We start from the raw sequence: 27,417 nt of genomic DNA, 5'->3' as shown, positions 1-27,417 counted from the left end.
TATGATGAAACACTGCTCTCTCTCTGACATCAGGAACAAGGCAAGAATTTCTGCTCTCACCACTCCAGTAAAGAACATGCTGAAGGTCCAAAGCAACTCACTAAGCCAAGAAAAATCAGATGCATACAGATTGGAAAGAAGTAAAACTGGCTTTATTCATAAATGAGATGATCATATGTGTTAAGGAATTGATAAAGTTATGAGAAGTGAATTTTGAATGGTTACAAGATATGTAAATGAAAATTATATAAAACTAGCAAATAAGAAAAAATTTAAATGCCACATACAATAGCATCATAAAACATGAAACATTTAGGAATAAACTTTAATGAAATATGTGCAAGACCTATACTCTGAAAACCATAAAACATTGCTGAGAGAAGTTAAAATTTAACAGACAGCTCAATATTGTTAAGTATAAGATCTCCCCAAGTTGACCTATAGAGTGAATGCTATACCAGTCAGAATGCCAGGAGACATTTGTGTTTTGCTTTTGTTTTTTTGTTTTGAGACGGAGTTTCGCTCTTGTTACTCTGGCTGGTGTGATCTCAGCTCACTGCAACCTCTGCCTCCCGGGTTCGAGAGATTCTCCTGCCTCAGCCTCCCTAGTAGCTGGGATTACAGGCGCCTGCCACCACGCCCGTCCCAGGAAACATTTTTTATAAAAATTGATGAGCTGGTTTTAAAATTTTGAAATGCAAAAGACCTAGAATAGCTGTTACGGATTGAATTGTACCCCCCAAAATTGATATGTTGAATTGCTAAACCCCAATACCTTACAACGTGACCTTATTTGGAAACAGTGTCGTTGCCAATGTAATTACTTAAGATGAGATCATACTGGAGGAGGATGGGCCCCTAATCCAGTATGAGTGGTGTCCTTATAAAAAGGGGAAATTTGGGCACAGATTACACACAGAATGAGAATGTCATGTGAAAATACAGACAGAGATCTAAAAACCAAGGACACCAAAGATTGCCAGCAAACTATCAGTAGCTAAAGAGAGGCCTAGAACAAATTCTCCTTCATAGTCCTCAGAAAGAACCAACCTTGCCAACATCTTGATCTTGGACTTCTACCATCCAGAACTGTGAAACAATAAATTCCTGTTTTTTATACCATTTGGTTTGTGATACTTTGTTAAGGCAGCCCTACTAAACTAATACAATTGCCAAAACAATTTTGAAAACAAAACAGAGAGGATTATATTACTTCTTTCATGACTTACTATAAAGCTAATTAAGATAGTATGGTATTTATGTAAATATAGATGTATATACCAGTGGAATAGAATAGAGTGCAGACTCAGTGGAGAAAGGACATTTTTTTCAACAATGGCACTGGAACGATTTTATATACTTATGGAGTAAAAAAGAACCTAGACTCTTAATGTATACCAAACAAAAATTGATTTAAAATAGCAACATAAAAGCTGGAAATACAAAACTTGTAGAAGAAAACATTATGGATATGTTGAAGTAGGCCAGGACTTTTTAGGATATAAAAAATACCATGAAAAAATGTTTTGGTAAATTGTATCTCATCTATATTAAAAAAGTCAATGCTCTTTGAAACGTATTATTTAAAAATTGAAAAAACAAGCCATCGTATAGGAGAAAATATTTGCAATACATGTATCTGGCACAGGACTTACTCATATGCAGAATATGTAAAGAACCTCTTACAACTCAATGAGAAGAAAACAACCCAGTTAATAAAATGAGCAAAATATTTGAATAACATTTCTCTAAAGAAACAGAAATGTCCCATAAACACCTGAAGATACTTTACATTATTAGCCATCAGGGAAATGTAAATTAAGACCGCAGTGTGATGCTGCCTAAAACGTCTGACAATATCTCAAGTGTTGGTAAAGATCTAGAGTAACTCCAATACATTGTAGGAGAGAATGTAAAATGGTACAACTACTTTGGAAAATACTGTGGCAGTTCTTAATAAAGTTGAACATATACTTCATATGACCCAGCAATTTCATTCATAGGTATCCACCCAAAAAATGAAAACATGCACCCATGAAAAGATACAGATGCATGTGTTCATAGCACCTCCATTCATTGCAGATAAAACTGGTATCAACCCAGTGGCCATCAACACGAGTGGATAAATAAATGGTAGTATATTCATAATCAGAAATAAACAAAAATTACTGATACATGTAACAACGTGGATGAATCTCGAAAACATTGGAAAACGCTTTTTATTAAACCCATTTGTGTTATAGAACGGACAAAATTTACCTGTAATGACGGAAACAGGTGCCTAAGAGGAGATGGGGCAGGAGCGAGGTGAGCTGCAGTGAATGCAGAGCTGCGCAAGGAGCTTTTGGGGGTGATGGAAACATTCTGTGTCTTGATTTGTCTGTGGCTGTGCAGATGCACTTGCAGTTTATGTAAATTATACCTCAATAAAGTGCCTTTTAGAAGTAAAGAAAACGAAGCACCAAAGGGGATAGTGTGTGGAGGGCAGTGCGTTAGGTTTCAGGCGTTTCTTCTGAGCAGGTCTCACAGGTTGGCTTGATGGGTGCTGTTTGGCTTTGGGGAGATCAGGCGTTTTCACCTTGGCTGCATATTAGAGTCACCTGGAGAGTTTGTCTAAAACACTGATGCGCAGAGATTCAGATTCATTTGTTCTGGGGTTGGGACCACAGCACTGGCACTTTTTAAAACCTCCCCCAAGTGATGCTAAGTTGTAGCCAAGGCTGAGGAGCACTGGCCAGATTTTGGCTCTGAGTTTTCTCTCTAGAGAGTGTCTGCAATGCCCAGGCCACTTGCTTTTTTACTTCTGCTTGAGTCACACCATTTGTTACTGCTCAGGCATTGTGGACAAAAGCAGCACCTCAGGCCTGAAATGCCCACTGCTAAGTGGCACAAAACACCATGGAAAGAAATGCAACACAAAGATCGATGGCACTATATTTTTGTGAGACTTAGAATTGCTGTGTAAGGCTAAAGCCAGCAGAAGAGTATGGATGGAAATTACAAATCCAGACATATGCCCAGTTCAAGAGACAGTCAAGAATAACATTACACTAACTTAGAGTAACCCCATATCTACCAAATTTCTTATGATTGTAGAAGTATATCTTTCCATATTCAAACTTTGCTGAAGGACAACTAGTGGTTGGTGAAGGATTACCATATCCACCTCTTTTCAAATGTGGATGGTAAAGGAAACCTTTAGAATCTCAGAGCCAAATGAAAATAATATCACAAATCATTGCCATTTCCTGTGGTCTCATGATGTGCTGGGCACCATGCTGGATGCTTTCCCATACAGTCCTCACTGTACACCTAGGAGGTGGGTATGGCCCTCTTGTTTCATGTAAGAAAATTTAGACTTAATGAAGTTCAGAAACCTCCCCAAGGTCACACAACTAACAGGCTCTGTTTTCTATCAACCTAATATGTTTTCCCAAAGGAGCTTGGTTATTAGAGTTGGGCCTGTACCCTTTGCAGAGTGCCTACTCTGGCATTATTGGCTAATGTGGGAAAGAACAGTTAGCAAATCTATTTGTTGTCCTCTGTTTACACTTCATTTCCAGAGGCTAAATGTTAATTTGTTTAAGCCAGGCTTATTGTCTCCTGGAGATGCACTACCACGAGAAAGTGTTGACTGAGCTTGGCTCCTCAGTGTGAACTGTAACTTGTGACTCATTAATTACGGGCCTACAATCAACTCCCAACATGTTAGTAAAGAAACAAACAACTTTCTTGTTTAATGAAGTGGTGACAGAAGAAAACTTAATTGTTTCTCTCCTGCCCCCAACATTAGCTTGACACGTGTAGTTACAGCAGTAAACTTGGACTTTGTAATAACAAAATTGTATTGTCAGTCACCCTTCCTGAAGGTGCTGTATTGGTGTCTACTTTTCCCAGTGACCTTAACCTGTGTTCATTCTTAAGTATATAATTGTGTATTTGTCATAATGCCGCTATCATCCTTGTCCAGAATAGGTCATTTATGTTGTAAACATTTAATGAACTTCTATAAGTGGTTCCGTTGTATCCTTTCCTAAAGCAGCTGTATGAATAAGAAATATTTATCCAGGAACGCATACCCTTAGTTGACCCACAACTCCAGTGGAACCGTGATTTTTAAGAACTCTTTAGTTCATCTTTATTGCCTGTTTAATTTCAGTTTTTAGTGTGTGATTTCATTTCCTTCAAAGAACATCTTACCCATTTAGCATATCCCAAGAGTTCTACTTTTTTTTTTGTAGAAAGTGAGGTGTTTTCCATGCATTGAATAATAAATCCTGAATACTTTTATTTCTCACTTATCAAAAAAAACCTGGTTTTTGAAAATAAATTTGAAATTTTGCCTAATGCAGAGAGGAAGTGTAAATTCAGCCCTGTTGAGGTAATTATTCAGTTTTGTCATGCATTTAGGAGCTACTGCCCAACCCCTTGTTCCTAAATGAACTAATTGCATTTAACAATGTGAATGTCACCAACTACTGCTATCACTCCCAGTGCTCTTTATTGAGCATTTACTATGTGCCAAACACACTCACAGTTACTCTTTGAAGAAGGCACCATCATCCCCATTTTACAGAGGAGGAAACCAAGTCTTAGGGGTTTCTTGACTTGCCCAAGGCCGACAGATCTCATAGCCAGGCTTTGACCCCAGCAGCCTGGCTCCACAGTGGCCACTCTTAATCCCTATGCCGCACTGCCTCCCAGTTCCGTGAGCTTCATGTTTCATCTTATCTTCCAGCTTTTGCACATACTCTTCCGCCTGCCCAAAACACTCCCACAGTCCCCTTTGCCTTATTTAATTCCTGTTCATTCTTCTCATCTTAAGCTAAATGCCACTTTTTTAGGGAGGCCTTCTCTGTGAGCCCCATGCTGTATGTTCTTCTAGCTAAACAAACTATGAGCATGAAAACCAACCTCAATCTGGTGTGGAGATGCACCTGTGTTCCAGAAGGGTTTGGATCACACATTTGTGGAGAGCTGGTGAGTATGAGCTGGATTCTTTCCTCTCAGTGACACTTACAGGGCCCTTGCTTCTTTTCTGGATTTCTCCTTATCTTCATCCCAGTATCGGTCAGCACAAGGCAAAGGCATTTAGCATCTCTTCTTTCCCATTTGCAGACTTTACTGTGCGTACGTACCCCATCCTGCTGGTAGATGTGGGGCAGGTTATCCGAGGAGCAGTGGGGGTGTGAGGGCATCCTTGGGAAGCTTTGGGTACAGTCTTAGGTGGGGTCATTACCAACTTGGCCATAAAACTCTCTCTGTGCTTCTCAAACACATGATCCCCCCTCCAAGACCCACTCTCTATAGTGGTCAAACCCTCCATGCCAGTGCTTCCTAAACTAGCTGTGGTGAAGAGCCACTTATCTTTCCCTCAAACCATCCTGGACCTACATTTGGATAGAATATAGTATAAAATGAATGACTAGAAAAATAAATCTAAAAAAAGACATAAGAATTGAAGCCCAAATTTCATTGTAAGATTCAGCAGACACCGCATGGCTGTCATATTGTCAGCAGTTTCTCAGCTCCTCCCTTCAGTATCTGTTCCTACAAACTGACAGTGGTCTCCAGACCTCACCTTGAATAGCACTTATTAGGTCAGTGACCACAGGGAGGGAACTTCTGAGCCTCACTTTTTTATCTGTAAAAGGGAACCAGTAATACTTACTGTAGCATTTCAGAATTAAACAAAATCATTAAAGCATCTGATTGCCTAGTATATGCCAGGTGTCTACTAAATAGTAGTTCATTTCCCATCACGCCTTCAGTGCCTGGAAAAAAATTACAGAAATTAGATGGTTACTGACTAATTTATTCTCTTCTTCCTGGCTTTTGTAAAGTAAGGATCGTTAATAGATTACTAGCAAGCCTGTGCATTAGAGTCAGCTGGAGATCTGGTTTCTTTCAGTGGGACATGGCGTTTGGAGTAGTTGATGTTCGGGTGACTGAATGCAGTTTAAACACTTCTATGCAGTTCTGTATCATCTTAGGTTATGTATATCTCACTAGGGATGTAAAGTCAAAATACTGTTTATTTCTGAAAAAGAACTTTATTTTATATTTCATTAGATTAATTTGTATGTTTTCAATTTTTATAACTTTAAATTTAATTTTTTAAAATTAGATAAAACACAGAGGATTCCAAAGTCAAAATTATACAAGGCACATTCACAGAGTCTCCATTCCTGTTTCCTCAACCCCATTCTCCTCCTTACCCTGTGGATAACCATGATTTGTTTTTGGTTTAACCTTCCATTGTTTCTTGTTCAGAGTATTTAAAAATACTCCTTTATCACACACAAGATTCTCATATAGGGCTATTAACATGTTGTAATCTGGCTACATCTCCTGGCAGTCCTCCCACAGCAGTCCATCAGCAGTCTTCTCCACTCACATTCACAGCCATATAGCAGTCTACTGTGTTTGTACCATAGTTTATGTAAGCAGCCCCCATTCGTGGAGACTTGAGTTGTTTCATAATAAGTTGTGCTGCACCCAGTATTATTAGTCATCAGAAATGCACATCAAAACCACAGTGACATACCACTTCACTTACACTAGAATGCCTAATACAAAAGGCAGACAATAGCAAGTGTTTATGAGATTGTGGAGATGCCGGAACCCTCATACATTGCTGGGTGAAAATGCAAAATACTGTAAACACTGTGAAAACAGTCTGGCTGTTCCTCAAATGTTTATAACTCATATGATCTAGCAGTTTGACTCCTAGGTATATACCCAAGAACCATGAATACTTATATCCACTCAAAAACATGTACGTGCACATTCAGAGCAGCATTATCATGATAACCTAGAGGTGGAAATAACACAAATGTCCATTAGTGGGTGAATGGAAAAATGCAATGTGGCATATCCATACAATGCACTATTCACGTTACTCAGCCATGAAAAGAAATGAAGCGCTGACATGCCACAACATGGGTGAACCTTGAATGAAAGAAGCCAGGTTCAAAAGGCTACGTGTCGTTCAGATTATCTGACTCCGTTATAGGAAATGTCCAGAATAGGCAAATCCAGAAAGACAGGAAGTAGAAGGATAGTTGCCAAGGACTGGGGGGAGGGAAGAATAAGGAGTGACTGCCAGTGGGTGTGGAGTTTCTTTTAGGGGTGAGGAAAATGTTGGAAAATTGGATCATGCTAATGGTTACATAACTCAGAATATACTGAAAACCACCAAATTGCACACTTTAAAAGTGTGAATTTTATAGTTTGTGATGATGTCTCAGCAAAAAATGGACTGGGCCAGGCACAGTGACTCATGCCTGTAATCCCAGTGCTTTGGGAGACCAAGGCAGGAGGATCAGGGAGTTTGAGACCAGCCTGGGCAACATAGTGAGACATCATCTTTACAAAAAAATAAAATGGGGGGTGGAGCCAAGATGGCCAAATAGGAACAGCTCCAGTCTCCAGCTCCCAGCCCCAGCGACACAGAAAACGGGTGATTTCTGCATTTCTGCTTGAGGTACCTGTTTCATCTCACTAGGGAGTGCCTAACAGTGGGTTCAGGACAGTCGGTGAAGTGCACTGTGCGCGAGCCGAAGCAGGGCGAGGCATTGCCTCACTCGGGAAGCGCAAGGGGTCAGGGAGTTCCCTTTCCTAGTCAAAGAAAGGGGAAACAGACGGCACCTGGAATATCGGGTCAGTCCCGTCCTAATTCTGCGCTTTTCCAACGGGCCTGGAAAACGGCACACTAGGAGATTGTGTCCCGCACCTGGCTCGGAGGGTCCTATGCCCACAGAGTCTTGCTGATTGCTAGCACAGCAGTCTGAGATCAAGCTGCAAGGCGGCAACGAGGCTGGGGGAGGGGCGCCCGCCATTGCCCAGGCTTGCTTAGGTAAACAAAGCAGCCAGGAAGCTCGAACTGGGTGGAGCCCACCACAGCTCAAGGAGGCCTGCCTGCCTCTGTAGGCTCCACCTCTGGGGGCAGGGCACAGACAACCAAAAACTGAGCGAGAACCTCCACAGCCTTAAATGTCCCTGTCTGACTGACAGCTTTGAAGAGAGTAGTGGTTCTCCCAGCACGCAGCTGGAGATCTGAGAACGGACAGACTGCCTCCTAAAGTGGGTCCCTCACCCCTGAACAGCCTAACTGGGAGGCACCCCCCCAGTAGGGACAGACTGACACCTCATTCAACCGGGTACTCCTCTGAGACAAAACTTTCAGAGGAACTATCAGACAGCTGAATTTGTGGTCTCACGAAAATCCGCTGTTCTGCAGCCACCGGTGCTGACACCCAGCCAAACAGGGTCTGGAGTGGACCTCTAGTAAACTCCAACAGACCTGCAGCTGAGGGTCTTGTCTGGTAGAAGGAAAATTAACAAACAGAAAGGACATCCACACCAAAAACCCATCTGTACATCACCATCATCGAAGACAAAAAGTAGACAAAACCACAAAGATGGGGAAAAAACAGACCAAAAAAACTGGAAACTCTAAAAAACAGAGCACCTCTCCTCCTCCAAAGGAACGCAGTTCCTCACCAGCAACGGAACAAAGCTGGATGGAGGATGACTTTGATGAGTTGAGAGAAGAAGGCTTCAGACGATCAAACTACTCTGAGCTACGAGAGGAAATTCAAAACAATAGCAAAGAAGTTAAAAACTTTGAAAAAAAATTAGAAGAATGGATAACTAGAATAACCAATGGAGAGAAGGGCTTAAAGGAGATGATGGAGCTGAAAGCCAAGTTTCGAGAACTACGCGAAGAATGCAGAAGCCTCAGTAGCAGATGCGATCAACTGGAAGAAAGGGTATTGCTGATAGAAGATGAAATGAATGAAATGAAGAGAGAAGGGAAGTTTAGAGAAAAAAGAATAAAAAGAAATGAACAAAGCCTCCAAGAAATTTGGGACTATGTGAAAAGACCAAACCTACGTCTGATTGGTGTACCTGAAAATGATGGGGAGAATGGAACCAAGTTGGAAAATACTCTGCAAGATATTATCCAGGAGAACTTCCCCAATCTAGCAAGGCAGGCCAGCATTCAGATTCAGGAAATACAGAGAACGCCACAAAGATACTCCTCGAGAAGGGCAACTCCAAGACACATAATTGTCAGATTCACCAAAGTTGAAATGAAGGAAAAAATGTTAAGGGCAGCCAGTGAGAAAGGTCGGGTTACCCACAAAGGGAAGCCCATCAGACTAACAGCTGATCTCTCAGCAGAAACTCTACAAGCCAGAAGAGAGTGGGGGCCGATATTCAACATTCTTAAAGAAAAGAATTTTCAACCCAGAATTTCCTATCCCGCCAAACTAAGCTTCATAAGTGAAGGAGAAATAAAATACTTTACAGACAAGCAAACGCTGAGTGATTTTGTCACCACCAGGCCTGCCCTAAAAGAGCTCCTGAAGGAAGCACTAAACATGGAAAGGAACAACCGGTACCAGCCCCTGCAAAAACATGCCAAATTGTAAAGACCATCGAGGCTAGGAAGAAACTATGGCAACTAACGAGCAAAATAACCAACTAACATCATAATGACAGGATCAGATTCACACATAACAATATTCACGTTAAATGTAAATGGGCTAAATGCTCCAATCAAAAGACACAGACTGGCAAACTGGATAAGGAGTCAGGACCCATCAGTGTGCTGTATTCAGGAAACCCATCTCACGTGCAGAGACACACATAGACTCAAAATAAAGGGATGGAGGAAGATCTATCAAGCAACTGGAAAACAAAAAAAGGCAGGGGTTGCAATCCTAGTCTCTGATAAAATAGACTTTAAACCAACAAAGATCAAAAGAGACAAAGAAGGCCATTACATAATGGTAAAGGGATCAATTCAACAAGAAGAGCTAACTATCCTAAATATATATGCACCCAACACAGGAGCACCCAGATTCATAAAGCAAGTCCTCAGTGACCTACAAAGGGACTTAAACTCCCACACAATAATAATGGGAGATTTTAACACCCCACTGTCAGCATTAGACAGATCAACGAGACAGAAAGTTAACAAGGATATCCAGGAATTGAACTCAGCTCTACATAAAGTGGACCTAATAGACATCTACAGAACTCTCCACCCCAAATCAACAGAATATACGTTTTTTTCAGCACCACACCACACCTATTCCAAAATTGACCACATAGTTGGAAGTAAAGCTCTTCTCAGCAAATGTAAAAGAACAGAGATTATAACAAACTGTCTCTCAGACCACAGTGCAATCAAACTAGAACTCAGGATTAAGAAACTCAGTCAAAACCGCTCAACTACATGGAAACTGAACAACCTGCTCCTGAATGACTATTGGGTACATAATGAAATGAAGGCAGAAATAAAGATGTTCTTTGAAACCAACGAGAACAAAGACACAACATACCAGAATCTCTGGGACACGTTCAAAGCAGTGTGTAGAGGGAAATTTATAGCACTAAATGCCCACAAGAGAAAGCAGGAAAGATCCAAAATTGACACCCTAACATCACAATTAAAAGAACTAGAAAAGCAAGAGCAAACACATTCAAAAGCTAGCAGAAGGCTAGAAATAACTAAAATCAGAGCAGAACTGAAGGAAATAGAGACACAAAAAACCCTTCAAAAAATTAATGAATCCAGGAGCTGGTTTTTTGAAAAGATCAACAAAATTGATGGACCGCTAGCAAGACTAATAAAGAAGAAAAGAGAGAAGAATCAAATAGATGCAATAAAAAATGAAAAAGGGGATATCACCACCGATCCCACAGAAATACAATCTACCATCAGAAAATACTACAAACACCTCTATGCAAATAAACTAGAAAATCTAGAAGAAATGGATAAATTCCTCGACAAATACACCCTCCCAAGACTAAACCAGGAAGAAGTTGAATCCCTGAATAGACCAATAACAGGTTCTGAAATTGTGGCAATAATCAATAGCTTACCAACCAAAAAGAGTCCAGGACCTGATGGATTCACAGCTGAATTCTACCAGAGGTACAAGGAGGAACTGGTACCATTCCTTCTGAAACTATTCCAATCGATAGAAAAAGAGGGAATCCTCCCTAACACATTTTACGAAGCCAGCATCGTCCTGATACCAAAACCTGGCAGAGACATAACCAAAAAAGAGAATTTCAGACCAATATCCTTGATGAACATTGATGCAAAAATCCTCGATAAAATACTGGCAAACCGAATCCAGCAGCACATCAAAAAGCTTATTCACCATGATCAAGTGGGCTTCATCCCTGGGATGCAAGGCTGGTTCAACATACGCAAATCAATAAATGTAATCCAGCATATAAACAGAACCAAAGACAAAAACCACATGATTATTTCAATAGATGCAGAAAAGGCCTTTGACAAAATTCAACAACCCTTCATGCTAAAAACTCTCAATAAATTAGGTATTGATGGGACGTATCTCAAAATAATAAGAGCTATCTACAACAAACCCACAGCCAATATCATACTGAATGGGCAAAAACTGGAAGCATTCCCTCTGAAAACTGGCACAAGACAGGGATGCCCTCTCTCACCGCTCCTATTCAACATAGTGCTGGAAGTTCTGGCCAGAGCAATCAGGCAGGAGAAGGAAATAAAGGGTATTCAATTAGGAAAAGAGGAAGTCAAATTGTCCCTGTTTGCAGATGACATGATTGTATATCTAGAAAACCCCATTGTCTCAGCCCAAAATCTCCTTAAGCTGATTAGCAACTTCAGCAAAGTCTCAGGATACAAAATTAATGTACAAAAATCACAAGCATTCTTGTACACCAATAACAGACAAACAGAGAGCCAAATCATGAGTGAACTCCCATTCACAATTGCTTCAAAGAGAATAAAATACCTAGGAATCCAACTTACAAGGGATGTGAAGGACCTCTTCAAGGAGAACTACAAACCACTGCTCAATGAAATAAAAGAGGATACAAACAAATGGAAGAACATTCCATGCTCATGGGTTGGAAGAATCAATAACGTGAAAATGGCCATACTGCCCAAGGTAATTTATAGATTCAATGCCATCCCCATCAAGCTACCAATGACTTTCTTCACAGAATTGGAAAAAACTACTTTAAAGTTCATATGGAACCAAAAAAGAGCCCGCATCGCCAAGTCAATCCTAAGCCAAAAGAACAAAGCTGGAGGCATCACGCTACCTGACTTTAAACTATACTACAAGGCTACAGTAACCAAAACAGCATGGTACTGGTACCACAACAGAGACATAGATCAATGGAACAGAACAGAGCCCTCAGAAATGATGCCGCATAGCTACAACTATCTGATCTTTGACAAACCTGACAAAAACAAGAAATGGGGAAAGGATTCCCTATTTAATAAATGGTGCTGGGAAAACTGGCTAGCCATATGTAGAAAGCTGCAACTGGATCCCTTCCTTACACCTTATACAAAAATTAATTCAAGATGGATTAAAGACTTATATGTTAGACCTAAAACCATTAAAATCCTACAAGAAAACCTAGGCAATACCATTCAGGACATAGGTGTGGGCAAGGACTTCATGTCTAAAACACCAAAAGCAATGGCAACAAAAGCCAAAATCGACAAATGGGATCTCATTAAACTAAAGAGCTTCTGCACAGCAAAAGAAACTATCATCAGAGTGAACAGGCAACCTACACAATGGGAGAAAATTTTTGCAACCTACTCATCTGACAAAGGGCTAATATCCAGAATCTACAATGAACTCAAACAAATTTACAAGAAAAAAACAAACAACCCCATCAAAAAGTGGGCAGAGGACATGAACAGACACTTCTCAAAAGAAGACATTTATGCAGCCAAAAAACACATGAAGAAATGCTCCTCATCACTGGCCATCAGAGAAATGCAAATCAAAACCACAGTGAGATACAATCTCACACCAGTTAGAATGGCCATCATTAAAAAATCAGGAAACAACAGGTGCTGGAGAGGATGTGGAGAAATAGGAACACTTTTACACTGTTGGTGGGACTGTAAACTAGTTCAACCATTGTGGAAGTCAGTGTGGCGATTCCTCAGGGATCTAGAACTAGAAATACCATTTGACCCAGCCATCCCATTACTGGGTATATACCCAAAGGACTATAAATCATGCTGCTATAAAGACACATGCACACGTATGTTTATTGCGGCACTATTCACAATAGCAAAGAGTTGGAACCAACCCAAATGTCCAACAACAATAGACTGGATTAAGAAAATGTGGCACATATACACCATGGAATACTATGCAGCCATAAAAAATGATGAGTTCGTGTCCTTTGTAGGGACATGGATGAAACTGGAAAACATCATTCTCAGTAAACTATCGCAAGGACAAAAAACCAAACACCGCATGTTCTCACTCATAGGTGGGAACTGAACAATGAGAACTCATGGACACAGGAAGGGGAACATCACGCTCCGGGGACTGTTGTGGGGTGGGGGGAGGGGGGAGGGACAGCATTAGGAGATACACCTAATGCTAAATGACGAGTTAATGGGTGCAGGAAATCAGCATGGCACATGGATACATATGTAACAAACCTGCACATTGTGCGCATGTACCCTAAAACCCTAAAGTATAATAAAAAAAAAATATAAAAAAAAATAAATAAATAAAATAAAATAAAATAAAATAACAAAATAAACTGTGCTGTAGTGAATAACCTTATGTCACACATTATTTCATGGGGTAGTGTGCTTTTGATCTGTAATTTTAGAAATGGGGTTACTGGGTCATGTGTCATTTTGCTGCCTACACCCAGTTCCCTTTCATGGGAGTTGTACCATTTTTCCTCCAGCAGTGTATGAGAGTTCCTGTTTCCCTGTGGCCTCACCGATAGCATTTGTTGTCAGACTTGGTTATTTGTTAGTCTGGCCGGTAAGAAATGTGTGTAATTATAATTTGCTTCCCTCTTATGAGCACGTTTGAACATATTCTGATGTCTTTTTAGTTTATTTGTATTTTCGGTGCCATGTATGTTTCATGTATCTCACCTGTTTTTCTATTGTATTGTTGGTGGTGTTTAAATTTTTACAAGTTTTTTATATATTAAAATATTAATCCTTTGCAAATATCTTCCAAATCTGTGATACCTTACAAATAATTTTCCCAGTTCTCATTTGCCTTAAAAAACAAATAGTCAAATTTTAAAACCTTTCCCCTGTTGCTTCCGGATTGAATCATAGTTAGGAAAGCTTTTCCTGTTCCCAGCTTAGAAGAGGAATTCACCCATGTTTTTTTCTAGTACTGATTTTTTTTATTATTTAAATTTAGATCTCATATCTATCTGGAGTTTATCTTGGTGAACAATGTTAGGAAGTGATCTACTTAGATTCTTTTTTATATGGCTACCTAATTGCCCCAATATTTTTTTTTGAAGTCCAGTGAAAATAAAATAAAATATCACTTTTTGTTTACGTGCCTGTTTTATATAGTTCTGGGATGATATAGGTATTTCAGATAATAGTGCAAACAGTATTATAACATTGAGTAAGAAAACACAAAAGGAACAAGTCATCTGTAATCTCTGACTATAGCCATGCTGTTTTCAGTGTATAAACTTATCTTCTTTCTCTCTAGGTAAATGAGCTGGATGGTATCCCGTTGATCCTGGACAACTGCAACGTCAGTGACGGTAACCCCTGTATCCTTGCATGTGAATTACCATGCACAAGTTTACAGCCGGGGCCCTTAGCAAAACAAGTCCCTTTCCTCATGTTCATTGAGTATGTAGCTGGCTGCCTTGCTTGCTTGTTTACTTGTTCCTGAGAACCAAATCATTTTCTCAGAGTTATGGTGCTAGAATATCATTTCTGTAACCTTTGTAATATGGTAAGCTAATTTTTTCAAGGTGAATAAGACATTACAAATGAGCATGTGGCCAAAAAGCACTTTAAAACCTGGGGCAGTGGCAGCCCATGCAAGGCACTGTGCTGCACATCACCAGTGTCACCTTTCCAGTGTGTATGTGGTCTTTAGAGTAAACATGAACTATTGTACATTGTTTTGTTATAGAGATTTTGAGTATCCAGTCTTTTGGAAGTACTATTTTAACAAGGGTTTGGCATCATAGAAACATGAGGTGCACTCTGGCTCCCTAGTAAGAGGAAGGAGCATTTCAGTGGTGCTGAATTCTCATCTTCGGAGGGTTTGTCCTGCAGCCCTCTGCTGCAGAAGCTGAGAGCGCTGGCTCTTGCCCTGGCTTGGGTTGGCCACCCTTGCTGGAGGGTGTTCTGCAGGGACCCTGCTTTTTTCCTACCAGTTCAAGTAATTGTACTATACAAAACTGTACAGTGGTGAGTAACCAGGGACCAGATACAGCTTGTTTAGATTTGAGATAAAACCTACTGTTTAATTTCACGAACTTCCCTGGTGAAAGCCAAACTTAGCTGTGTTCCTTGTCCTGGTCACTGCTTGGCTGGTGGTGGGGCAGGGGTGAATAAGGCTACTGCAAGGACTGGGAGTGTAGCCTGCGGGAGGCAGTGAGGAGCCCAGCCTAGCATTGAGGAGACTGAGGAGGGGGGGCATTTTAAAAATAAAACTGTGGCTTCTGCCAAGAAGAGAAAAGCAGCTGATGAAAATCATGTGTTTCAAAGTTAAGTAGACTGAGCAATGCTTATTATTTGTGCTGAAGATACTGTCATTTGTCTGATTAGCAATAGAAAACAATCTTACTTTAAAGAGCACAGTAGCTTGTAAGTTCAGTCAGGAAAAGACAAATACACAGCCTCAGAAGACTCCTCTGCAGGGTAAAGCAAATTTGGTTTAGTGCATGGCATTATCATGAGTCCCTGCAGGCTGTGCTCATTAAAGAGTGTTGACGTTTTTTTAGCCCCCCAAAAAGGAAAGAAAAAAGAAGAAAGCTTCTAGTCGTGGGAAAGCAGTGCAAGAATGTTCAGGTACAATTGCAGATGTTGCATTTCCCAATGAAAATGATGATTTATTATGAAAAAAGAAATTCACAGTTTACTTTTACATTCCCTGAATTGACCTTCCAGTGAAGAGGATTTTCATTGCTAGTCTTTGGCTTTTAGCAAAGACCAAAAAATAAAAAGACTGTCGTATACGAGCACATCGTAGGCCTACAGATGCTTGCAGCACCTTCCACCTTGGTGTCCTCCTTGCCAGATGGCCATTCATTCATTCACTTCTTCCCTCAGGAAACATTCATTCAGTCCCTCTTGTGTGTTTACACCCATTGCCTTATTGAACTCTGACAACACCATGAAGCAGATACTATTATTATCATCTGTATGTTGTAGATGATGAAATAAAACTGAGTCTCTAGCTTGCCCAGAGGTCAGAACCAGATTTTATACATGTGAGTGCCTGACCTTAGCCACTTCCCCACACTGCCTTCTCAAAAGTCACCGGGGGGAGACAGAGCACATGCAGAGAACCACATAAACATATTCATGTAGTGGAGAAATGGTTCAGAGTTACACATGTAAAAATTTATATGGATAGCTATATCTTTAGCTGGATAACTGGCTTTTAGAATGATAATCAGTGAAACATTGCAAGATCACGGAATCTCCTGAATCATTAAGAAAAGAAAATATCACAAGCATCTTTAGTGTTATGTGTATTCAGTAATTCTTTGGAGTTGTGTTTATTAAGCCTACCAGATTTTAAAGGCATATAAAATGTAGTAAGATATGAGACACATACTGAAATATCAGTGCAAAGGGAGAGTGGTAGTTGAATGGTCAGAAATGAAAAAGCATTACAGCCTAGAGATTCAGTTTTTAGATGTGAGCTATAAATTAAAATCTGGCCTTCATAGTACTAAAGTAAATAAGGACATGATACAATTTCAAAATTCACCTTATTATACCCTAGGTAAAACCACATTGATGCTCCTTCCAGGCTATTCCCAAAGAATTATCTAATGACTCCTACTTTACTCCTCACTTCCCATTCACTCTTTTTCCCCCTTTCTTGTGGATTTTTTCTTTTATTTTTTCAATTCATGAAAATAATACACCTATATGGGGATTTTTAAATACCAAAAGGCATTCAATGAGGGAACAATATCTCTAGCTCCACTTTTTACACTTTTTAATTCACTCTCTTAGCTATTTCTTCTAGTAGGTACTTTTGTATATCTAAATAATATGCTTTATTGTTGTTTCTTGGTATATCAAGTTTTGGTGTGACCTGTTTATATTATGACATGAGCATTCAGCTCCTGTACACCACCTCCTCCCCTCCCTCCCTCGTGCTTCCCCTGGAGTTGGGACTGCACATGCCGTTCCCTGTTGCCCACGCTGTGAATGAGGCTTGGCATCTGCTAAAGTGTTTGCTATTTGAGGTGTGTGTGTGCGTATGTGCATATGTGTGTATACATTACAATGCCCTTGGTCAAACGTTTTGCCCATTGGGATATTTTTCTTTATTATTTGTTAACACATCTTTATATATTCTAGATTGAAGTTCTTTGTCAGCTACATGTGTTGCTAGTATTTTCTCTTTCCTGTTCTGTGATTACCTTATCATTTTCTTTATAGTTTCTTTTGAATAACAGAAGTTCTTTACTTTTAGTCAAATTCATCTCTTTTCCTGTATAGTTAAGGTTTTTTGCATGTGTATCTTGTTTTAAGAAGTATTTCTTTACCCTGAGGTTATGATGATAATAATATATTATCTTTTGAATGCTTTATAGTTTTACCTTTTATGTATATGTCTGTAATTCATTTAGAGTCAGCTTTTGTGTACGGAGTGTGTTAGGATCTATTTCTATTCTGTCCAGATGGCACACAATTGTCCTGGCCCTAGTTACTGAAAAGAACATGTGTTTGTTCACTGTAGTGCCACCTTTATCAGAAGTATTGATACAAGTTTTGAGTCTGTTTGTGGACTCTGCTTTCTTTTCCATTCATCTTTTTGTCTATCCCTGCATCAGTATGATGGTCTTAATTCCTATAGCTTTCCAATATGTCTTGGTAAAGGATAAGTCAGTTCTTCCAATTTGTCTCTTCTTTTGTAACAGTGTTAGGACCATTTTTGGTCATTTGTATTTTTGCATAAAAGTTTTAGAATCAATATAAATTCTACACAGTTGGTCATGCGCACATGCACATACATGTATGTACCTGTATACACACAAATAACCTCGTTTACCACTAACAAAAACAATTTAAAGCCCCCACATACTGAGTTATTCATTGAAATTGCATTGACTGAAATGAATTTGATGAGAATTGACATACAATACTTAGTTTCCAACCCAAGAACATGTTATATCTGTCCACTTATTTAGGATTAATAATTTTCAGTTTTACTCTTTTCTTTATACCTCTTGAACTCCTTTGCATGGATTTTGTATGTATTATTTTGTTGCCATTCATTTAAAAGTGTTTTTCAATTTTTATTATAACTTCTTTTTTGACTCGTGGATTATTAGAAATTCATTTCTAAACAATTAAGAATTGTTTAGTTATCTTTTGGAGCTTGATTTCTAGTATAAATGCATTGTGATCAAATAGCACCTACTTGATATCCTCTGTCTTATGAAATTCTTTGAGACTTGATTTATGACCTAGTAATATGGTCAGTTTTTGCAAATGTTCTATGTGAGCATGAAAAGCATGTCTGTTTTCCATCCAGTAGTGAGGTATAGTAATGTATATACATACATTAGGTCAAGTTTGTAAATGGTGGTATTTAAAACTTTTATGTTTTTACTGATATTTTTGTCTACTTTGATTTATCAGTTAGAGAGGTGTTTTAAAATGTCAACCTTTGATTATGGATTCATCTAATTTTCTTTTTCATTATATAAATATTCCCTTTGTATGTTTTGAGGTAAGGTTTTTAAGTAAAGGTGTATGATAGGTCCTGAGAATAGTCCTGTTATCATTATGAAGTGACCCTCTTTATCTCTAAAAATGATTTTCTGCCAAATATTAATATAGCTATCCTAGCTTGCTTTGGATTGATATTTACATGGTACAATTTTATCAGTCCTTTTATTCTCAACCTTTCTGTCTGAGATGTGTTTCTTGTATCAAGTATATATAGTCATGTGCTACATAGTAATGTTTTGGTCAACACAGACCCATATTCTGTCCCATATATGGGACCATATATTGGTCCCATAAGGCTGTAATACTGTATTTTTACTGTACCTTTTCTATGTTTAGATACACAAATACTTATCATTGTATTACAGTCTCCTACAGTATTAAGTACAGTTACATGCTATACAGTTCTATAGTCTAGAAGCAGTAGGGTATGCCATACGGCCTGGGTGTGTAGTAGGTTACTAGGTAATATAGCCTAGAATGTGAGTACATTCTGTGATGTTCACACAATGATGATATTGCCTCTATGCCCAGTGCCAACATCCAAACCACACTTGCATCATTGCTGGCCCTGAACTTCGGCAGTGACTTCCTAACTCGTCTTTCAGTTCCTGCTCCTGCTGGGTCCAGGTGATTTTTGATTCTGCATTCATTCAGTGTGATGATCTTTGAAAACCAAAACTGGATCATTCCTCTCTGACTCTCCCACTCCCCACACCACCTCGCATAAGCATGCCCCTGTTCACAGAGCCTCCTAGACTGCCCATCATCCTCAGAATAAGCCTAGTCTATCACATTCTAAAAGGTCCTCTTCATTTGTATCCAGTGCCGTTCTCCCCTTCTTCAGCATTCCCCCGGCACACCTAAGTTTTTGTTCCCGAGAAGGATCTCAGTTCATGCGTGAAGGCAGTCCTCCAAGCACATCTCTGCTTGTGCTCCTCCCGGGCTCGGTCATCCTCACGCTTCACACCCAGCATTCTGTGTCTTTTCTCTCAAGTCGCAGCCGAGAGCCACCCCCGCCGATCCCTGTCAAAACTTGTTCTGTTCCTTCAGCTCATCACAGGTTATTGTTAAATATGTGTGCATTTATGTCTGGATTACCCGCTGGATTGTTTCCGAAGGGCAGGGATCAAGTTTTCTGTGTTTCATCTCAATATAAATATACCATTGTCTTGCATGTAGTAGATAACCAAAAAATATTTCTTAGATAGATATCTGAATAGGAAAAGGAAAGAACAAATAAATGAGCAAAGAGCAGCTTGGTGAAATATGTGTGTGTGCGTGTGCATGTGTGTGTATTTATTTTGGGGGAGAGGGTGGTTCTAAGCTCAAGAGAAATGTCTCCCATGGGTTCTTCGACTCTGGTAAATTAAGTATTCTTGGTTTGTCAGTCATATTATTTAAAATTTGGTTTAACCCATTTTTCTAGTAATTAGCACCATCCAAGTTTTATTGAATTTAATTTTAGTATTTTGTGTTAAAAAGCAATAGATATTTTGGGCATGCTAAGACTAGGAATCAGTGCTGATATTGAATATCCACTAATAACAATACCACTCTTCTCTGACCACTCTGGATAATGTCCTTCTTGGGATAGGGGTGAGGCCTGGGATGCCTTTGGATAGGAGTCTACCCGTGCCCCATGGGACATCTGCAGTCAGGACTGTATAGAAGATTCCACTTTTGTCGGCCACCCTAGGGGTTAGGAAATCCAAACTGGCCTATCAGAGCAGATTAGAAGCAAAAATTGCCCCACAGTAGGGGGTGGGGCTGGAAGGGTCCTTTTCCATTTCTTGGAGGTAGCTTTTAGAGACCACCAGGGATTTCCAAATCCAGGGAAAAGGCACCAGCTACAAGGGGAAGCTTAACTCTGAAGGACTGCCCTGGCTGCTGCCTCCTCAGGGACACGAGCCCAACTAGTGCCCAGCTGTTCACTCACCCAACTCACTTTTGGGTCACCCACAGTAATGACACAGTAGCCAATGCCATCGGAAAATTCCAGCTCTGCTACCACAGAGGCAATTTCTTATTTGTCAGTTTATTGTGGGATTTTTTGTTGTTGTTGTTTCCAAATAGAAACAGCTGAACTTTATTTGAAGTGTTTTTCTTTCATTCTTTTTTGATCTGTGTTTTGATCAGTTGTTCTTGATGTGGGATTTTTTTTTCATATTGTTTTTATTGGGGGGAGGGTGTGGGGACAGGGATAGAATGAGAGTCCAGACTGGGTTGTTTTGGGTTTTTTTGTTTGTTTGTTTTTGTCTTTTTTCTTCCTTTCTTCACTTTTTTTTTAAATTTAAACACCTAATTTGTAAGAAAATAAAATTCACTTCTGTACAGAAATGTAAGAGTTTATAGGAATAATCACCGAACAGTAGTTTTCCCAGTAATCCTATGTTGAGGAAGAACGGCACAGTGGCAAGGGCATTAGTCCTGTGGCCAGGCAGACCCACACTCAAGTTCTGCCACTCCTTAATTTCTGAGCATTGCACTCAATCTCTTTAAGTTTTAGCTTTGTCTGTAGAATGGGACCTACCCCAACAGGGTTATAGTGAGTGTGAAATGTTATCATGCCTATAAAGTGCCCAGAAATAGTTTCTCAACAAATAAGTGTTTTCGTACAAATATCCTATGTAGGTATTCATTCCTATAAGAAAGGTAAATTTTCATCTGTGATTGCACTGTGGGTCAGTGGTGAAACTCAGAAAATATCACCGAACAGAATAGAGTCCAGAAACAGATTCACCCACACTCAACAAAGGCCTCACTGAAGTTCACTGAGAAAAGGATGGTTTTTCTCATAAATGGTGCTGGACCGATTTAATGTCCATAGTGGGGAAAGAATGACCTGGGAATCCTAACTCACACCATTCAGAAATGTCAATTCAAGTTGAACTTAGAGACCTCAGTGTGAATGGTAAAACAAAAGATCTTCTAGAAGAATCACAGAAGACTTTGGTTATTATCTTGGATGGGCAAAGGTTTCTTAAGGCACACAAAGGCTAACTTAAAAACGCTAACTGTAAGAGAAAGACTTTGAAACCATGTTTGCATTACGTCTATCTGACAAAGGATAAGGACTTATACAAAACAACAAGGAAAAGAAACAATTCGATTTTTAAAAATGGACTGAAGACTTGCATGCCACTTCACAAGAGAAGAAATCCAAATGGTTAGTAAGCATATGGAATGAATTCAGCATCATTAGTCATCAGGGAAATGCAGATTTAATCCACAACAGGTAACCACTAGACCCCACCAGAATGGCTAATTTAAAAGCCCCAACAATACTCAGTGATGGCAAGGATATGAAGCAGCCTGAACTTTAATACATGATGGTGGGATGTAAATAGGAAGAATTGCTTTGGAAAGCTTTTTGGTTGAGAATGTGTGCTAACATTAAACATACAGCTATCCTGTGAATCAGCAGTTCCACTCTAGTATATCCTCAAAGAGAAATGCAGATACATGTTTATTAGAAGAGGAGTCCCCATCCCCTCTGCCACAGACCTGGTATTGGGCAGCACAGCAGGAGGTGAGTGAGCATCAATCACCACCTGATCTCCGTCTCCCTTCAGATCAGCAAGGAGGTGAGCGAGCATCAATCACCACCTGAGCTCTATCTTTGGTCAGATCAGCAGGAGGTGAGCGAGCATCAATCACCACCTGAGCTCCGTCTCTCGTCAGATTATTGGCGGCATTAGATTCTCATAGGAGCGTGAACCCTATTGTGAGCTGCACATGTGAGGGATCTAGGTTGCATGCTCCTTATGAGAATCTAACTAATGCCTGATGATTTGAGGTGGAACAGTTTCATCTGAAACCACACACCCGCATCCGTCCGTGGAAAAATTGTCTTCCATGAAACAAGTCCCTGGTGCCAAAAAGGTTGGGGACTGCTGCATTAGGAGACACGTGCGAGAATGCTCACAGCAGCCTTATTCTTCAGAGCCCCAAAGTAGAAATAACCCGGATGTGCAGTAGTGGAATAGGTAGTTAAATTGTGGTGTGTTCATGTGGTGGAATACTATACGGCAGTAAAGAGGAGTGAACTGCTATGTGTAACACATGGAGGAACCTCACTAGCATGATACTGAGTGAAAGAAGCCAGATTCAAAAAGATTCAAACTGTACATCAAAAAGATGTACAGTTCATCTACTTGAAGTTCAGGAACAGGCTGGATTCATCTATGGTAATAGAAGTCGGAATAATAGTTATGTGGGGTAGAAGGGTAGGGATTGGCAGGGGAGGAGGGTGCTGGACATGTTTTAAGTCTTCCTATGGCGGGGAGTCAGGTGGAAGTACACGTGAAAGAACTTACCTAAGATGAGCAGTGCAGGTAGAACATTCTGCTGCACTCATATTAAAATTGTTTAAATCATTTATTGAGTGCTTTCGGTATGCCAAATCCTGTGCTACATTTTCAGAACAGTTGTCTTTGGGTTTTTCTGTTTTGTTTTCACTTTTTTCCTTTCCTTCCCTCCCTCCCTCCCTCCTTCCCTCCCTTTCTTCCTTCCTTTTTCATGGTGTCACTGGAACAGTCCTCTTTGTTGGAAAAAATTGTTTCCATTTTACAAGTGAGAAAACTAAAGCTCTGAGAGTTAAAGTAGCTGGTCCAAGCTCTCCTGGCTTGTGATGGGGCCAGGGTGTAAACCCAGCTTTCTCTGACTCCAAGGCTTTGTTTCTAATTCAGACGTTTAAACTCCACACAGTTCCTTCATCCATGTGAAGGATGAATGTCAGTGTTTCTTTGAATTGTAATTCCTTGAGGGAGAGGTGACTATACATCTGTGTTGGATACAAAATCTTTCATTAATCCTACTGAGCATCTAGCACATAGTAACCACTCAATAAAATTCACTGGCCGGGCGCGGTGGCCCCTGCCTGTAATCCTAGCACTTTGGGAGGCCGAGGTGTGTGCATCACTTGAGGTCAGGAGTTCGAGACCAGCCTAGTCAACATGGTGAAACCCTGTATTTCCTAAAAATACAAAAAAAAAAATTAGCCAGGCGTGGTGGCGTGTACCCTTAGTCCCAGCTACTCGGGAGGCTGAGGCAGGAGAATTGCTTGAACCTGCAAGGCGCAGGTTGTAGTGAGCTGAGATTGTGTCATTGGCATGCCAGCCTGGGTGTTGCAGCAAGACTCTATCTAAAAAATAAAAATAAATAAATAAAAATTCACTGCCCTATTTTGATCTTAGATCATAATCAGGAGAAAGTGCTGAGCACTGAGATAGTAGCTTCTTGGGAAACAGATACCTCTCCCGTTTCCCCTCTTTCCTCCTTTTAGACTTGGGTCATGTATGTCTTCCTCTCAGAGTTCTCTCTAGATCCCTTCAGTGAGCTGAGTGCCTCCATTTGGTGTGTTATAGTTGGGTTGGGTTGCTCTGCCTCTCCCTGAACACAACACACCAGAATACCCAGATATGTAACCTTTCCCCCGAGGAAAGTTTATCCCAGGCGGGAACTATGTCATCTTGCTCCCGCACCCTGAGTGCATCCCCAACATTGGACCCTGTGAACCCAGGGGACTGTTTCCAAAATGTGCTCCAAAGCATATTTTGTCTGTAGTATCTTAATAGGTAATATATGGGAGAAGCCTTCTTTTAATAAAATGTGGGAAAGCCTGTGTGAAGCAGGTGTTCTGGCTTGCAGAACCTCATGGAGTCTTTATTAGTCACATGTGCATTTTGGAGCTTCCATTTGGGACATTCTGAACTGTAGTGCCACGTCTTTGGAAATGCAGGAATCTTAGAATAAATGTAGGAACATGTTCTGTTCTGTACTCTTCTTGGTGGAGAATCTAGTGTGGTATTGGGCCTGCCAAACAGCAGCCGGAAGGAGGCTCCTCAGGGAAGTGTCTTAAATACCTCGAGATGGCACAGCTGGCTAGGCTCGGTGTGGTTTGTAAAAGATAGCAACGAATTTCCATGCCAGGGAGCACCTGCTCTGTGTTCACAAAGCAATGTGTGTCTGCTTTAATATCTCATTTTGGCCATCCTGACGTTTGTTTGATGCAGCGAATGACTAGGACATCTTCCTGCCAAAGCCAGCCTTTCTTCCTCTGGAGGGGCGGGCTCTCTTCCGCTTATTTCTACATTCTCAGGATTGAACAGCTTATAAGCACTACGTGTTAATTGTTCAGTTATTGAAAACCCATTAGTGCTGTTTTGCTTTTAAGAGAGAATCTTTTTGGTATGGCTTCCCATTGATTTAAATTTTTTTTTTTTTTTTAAGACAGAGTCTTGCTCTGTCACCCAGGCTGGAGTGCAGTGGCGCGATCTCTGCTCACTGCAACCTGCGCCTCCCGAGTTCAAGTGATTCTTGTGCTTCACCCTCCCTGGCAGTGGGGATTACAGGTACATGCCACGACGCCTGGCTAATTTTTGTATTTTCAGTAGAAACGGGGTTTCACCACGTTGGCCAGACTGGTCTTGAACTCCTGACCTCAAGTGATCCCCCAGCCTTGGCCTCCCAAAGTGCTAGGATTACAGGCATGAGCTACCCTGCCCAGCCTTAATTTTTTTTTTTTAAGTTGTATAGTAAATCTCTCACCCTCAACTAGTGTGATTTATCTGTGTAAACCAGATCAATGAAGACAAACAAGTGCATACACAGAAGGTGATTTCACAGGTGAGTGGACGCCTCCCAGGGCCCTGTGTGAGTGAAGGGAGCTGATTGCGGGTTGCAGGACTGTGAGATGAATTGGTGATGCTCCCAGCCCAGACCAGTAAGAGTAGCCCACCGCCACCAACTGCCTCCACTACACAGATGCAGGAGTCACCATTCAAACAGACCCATCCCTAGTGAAAGAGTGCGGGGGACCTGCTTTAACCAGCTCTCCTAGTATCCTAGCAACGGGCTCCCAGGGCGAGAAGCTGGAAGTTGGAGAAGAAGGACATGCTGGAATGCATAAGCTTTCAGAAAAGGGACTTCCTTTCCTCGCTCAGGTGTCTTGGCAGGTAGTCGAACTGTTTTAAAATGAGACTATACAAGTAAATATTCCAAGTTGTGCTCTTTCAGGCTTTGTCTACTTAGCTTTTAGTTTTGTGCCCCTCATTTTCTTACACCTCCAGAATCACAGAGGCTGGAAGCTAAAGCTGTGTCAGCACACTGGGAGTTTTACAGTGTACAGATTGGCAGACAGCCTGGCTTCTTTCCAGGGCGTTAACAGTTATGCACTATGTGTCTTTAGAGCCACGGTCACTGCGTCCCTCTCTCTGCCTCAGGCCTCTGTGTTCCTGCAGGCCAGTGCCTTGCGTTTGTCCTGCCAAGCCTGGTTGCTCAGCTCTCCCTGGCTCTCAGGAGTCAAAGCGCATCCAGTTCTGCTTGTCTGGTTTACCTGTGGTAAAAGCAGGATTCTTCCTGTTTATTCTCACATCAGTCAGAAGATGTCAGCCTGTTGTTTTTCAGAGCGAGGTTCTCAGTGTAAGCCATGTGGACGGTCCTTTTTGGTCTGAAGGTGACGACCCTCGCTTTCAGCGGCCCGGGGCAGGGATCAGGGCACGACTGTCCTCACACAGGAAGTTGTGTGAAAGAGGTTTGGGAAGCTGCTTCCCTGGACTTGCTCTCGGTTACTTCAGCTGCCTGTCTGCCATGTTTTCCTAAGTGTGCTTCTCAGTGGTCGCTGTTAATGTTCTAAGGGCCACCAGGTGACATTTATTTGGAAACAGAAACAAAACTGTATGTGGACACTGATTGCCTATTCCTAAGGACCTGCTCCTTAGAGCCAAGCCCCGTGACTGATGCAGGCTGACGGCAGCACCCTGGGGCCTGACCTTGGTGCACTGTGTCTCTGGCTTCTTTGCATGCCTAAAACTTGCGTAGTCTGATACGTAGGGAAAACATGAGAAATCCATGCCTAAATAATTTCACCTTAATAGTCACTATTCTAGACCAGTTGTAAGCTTACTAGCTTAAGAAAGTATTTTAAATTTAGAAGCTACATGAAATACTTGTTTTTCAAAATTGTTTACTCAAACAGTACATTTAACAGAGTAGCCATCCTGCATTCCTCCTGATTTCTCTGTAGTATGAAGAATAGAATAGAATAGAATAGGAGCTTTTATAATTCTTAACTTTGTATTTTAGAAATTTTGCATCTGATGTATAAGATCAGATCATAAGCCTAAAGTAACCTAAAGTATCAGCCCAAAATCCACATGCCCGATGGTTTCCTTCAAATGCTGCCTCTGTGGGTGGGAAGCACACTCTGATTCCACTGAGCCTGTCTCTGCATGGAACGAACACAAAGTTCGGCAGTCACAGGACACCCTTGCTGTGCTGCATAATGATGTCTCACTCTGTCCCCAAGTGGCTTTACCAAGCCACATCACTGACGTATTCATTATAGTTGACTCAGAACCACTTGGGCACTTCTGTGATCACAGCAGTCCCATGGAGGAAGCTTTACCTTCAGGAAAGCTGCTGGGTTGAGACTGGAAGGAAGTGTGACTGCCTGTGCATGAAGTGCTGAGATGAGTTCTTGGCCTGTGGTCTGTGCTTATATACATTATTATTATCATTTAATGTATGTATTTTCTTATGAAGTTAATTATTTGCCAGTTTTTCTTTTTGCATTAGATTAATTAAAAACAGCAGTGACTTTTGGATACATTGAGAAAGTTAATACCTTTTTAAATTGCCAAACTTAAATATCA

At 40.7% G+C, this 27,417-nt stretch overlaps 1 protein-coding gene across 3 annotated transcripts in view; it reads left to right on the top strand.

Moving 5' to 3' along the window:
• ATXN10 (ataxin 10) overlaps positions 1-27,417 on the top strand; it is a 189,465-nt gene that overhangs the window by 124,805 nt on the left and 37,243 nt on the right. For 2 of the 3 annotated variants that reach the window (XM_055253883.2, XM_055253884.2), the window contains one exon: positions 14,535-14,598. In XM_055253883.2, the coding sequence (XP_055109858.1) occupies positions 14,535-14,598 (64 nt within the window). Of the gene's footprint in view, positions 1-14,534; positions 15,854-27,417 lie in introns of all 3 variants that reach the window. The other variant, XR_010117008.1, reaches the window with a different exon arrangement.

Source organism: Symphalangus syndactylus, chromosome 18, assembly GCF_028878055.3.
Source record: "Symphalangus syndactylus isolate Jambi chromosome 18, NHGRI_mSymSyn1-v2.1_pri, whole genome shotgun sequence".
Classification (NCBI taxonomy): domain Eukaryota; kingdom Metazoa; phylum Chordata; class Mammalia; order Primates; family Hylobatidae; genus Symphalangus; species Symphalangus syndactylus.
Note: the sequence above shows the minus strand (reverse complement) of the source record. Positions and strands in the feature narration are given on the sequence as shown.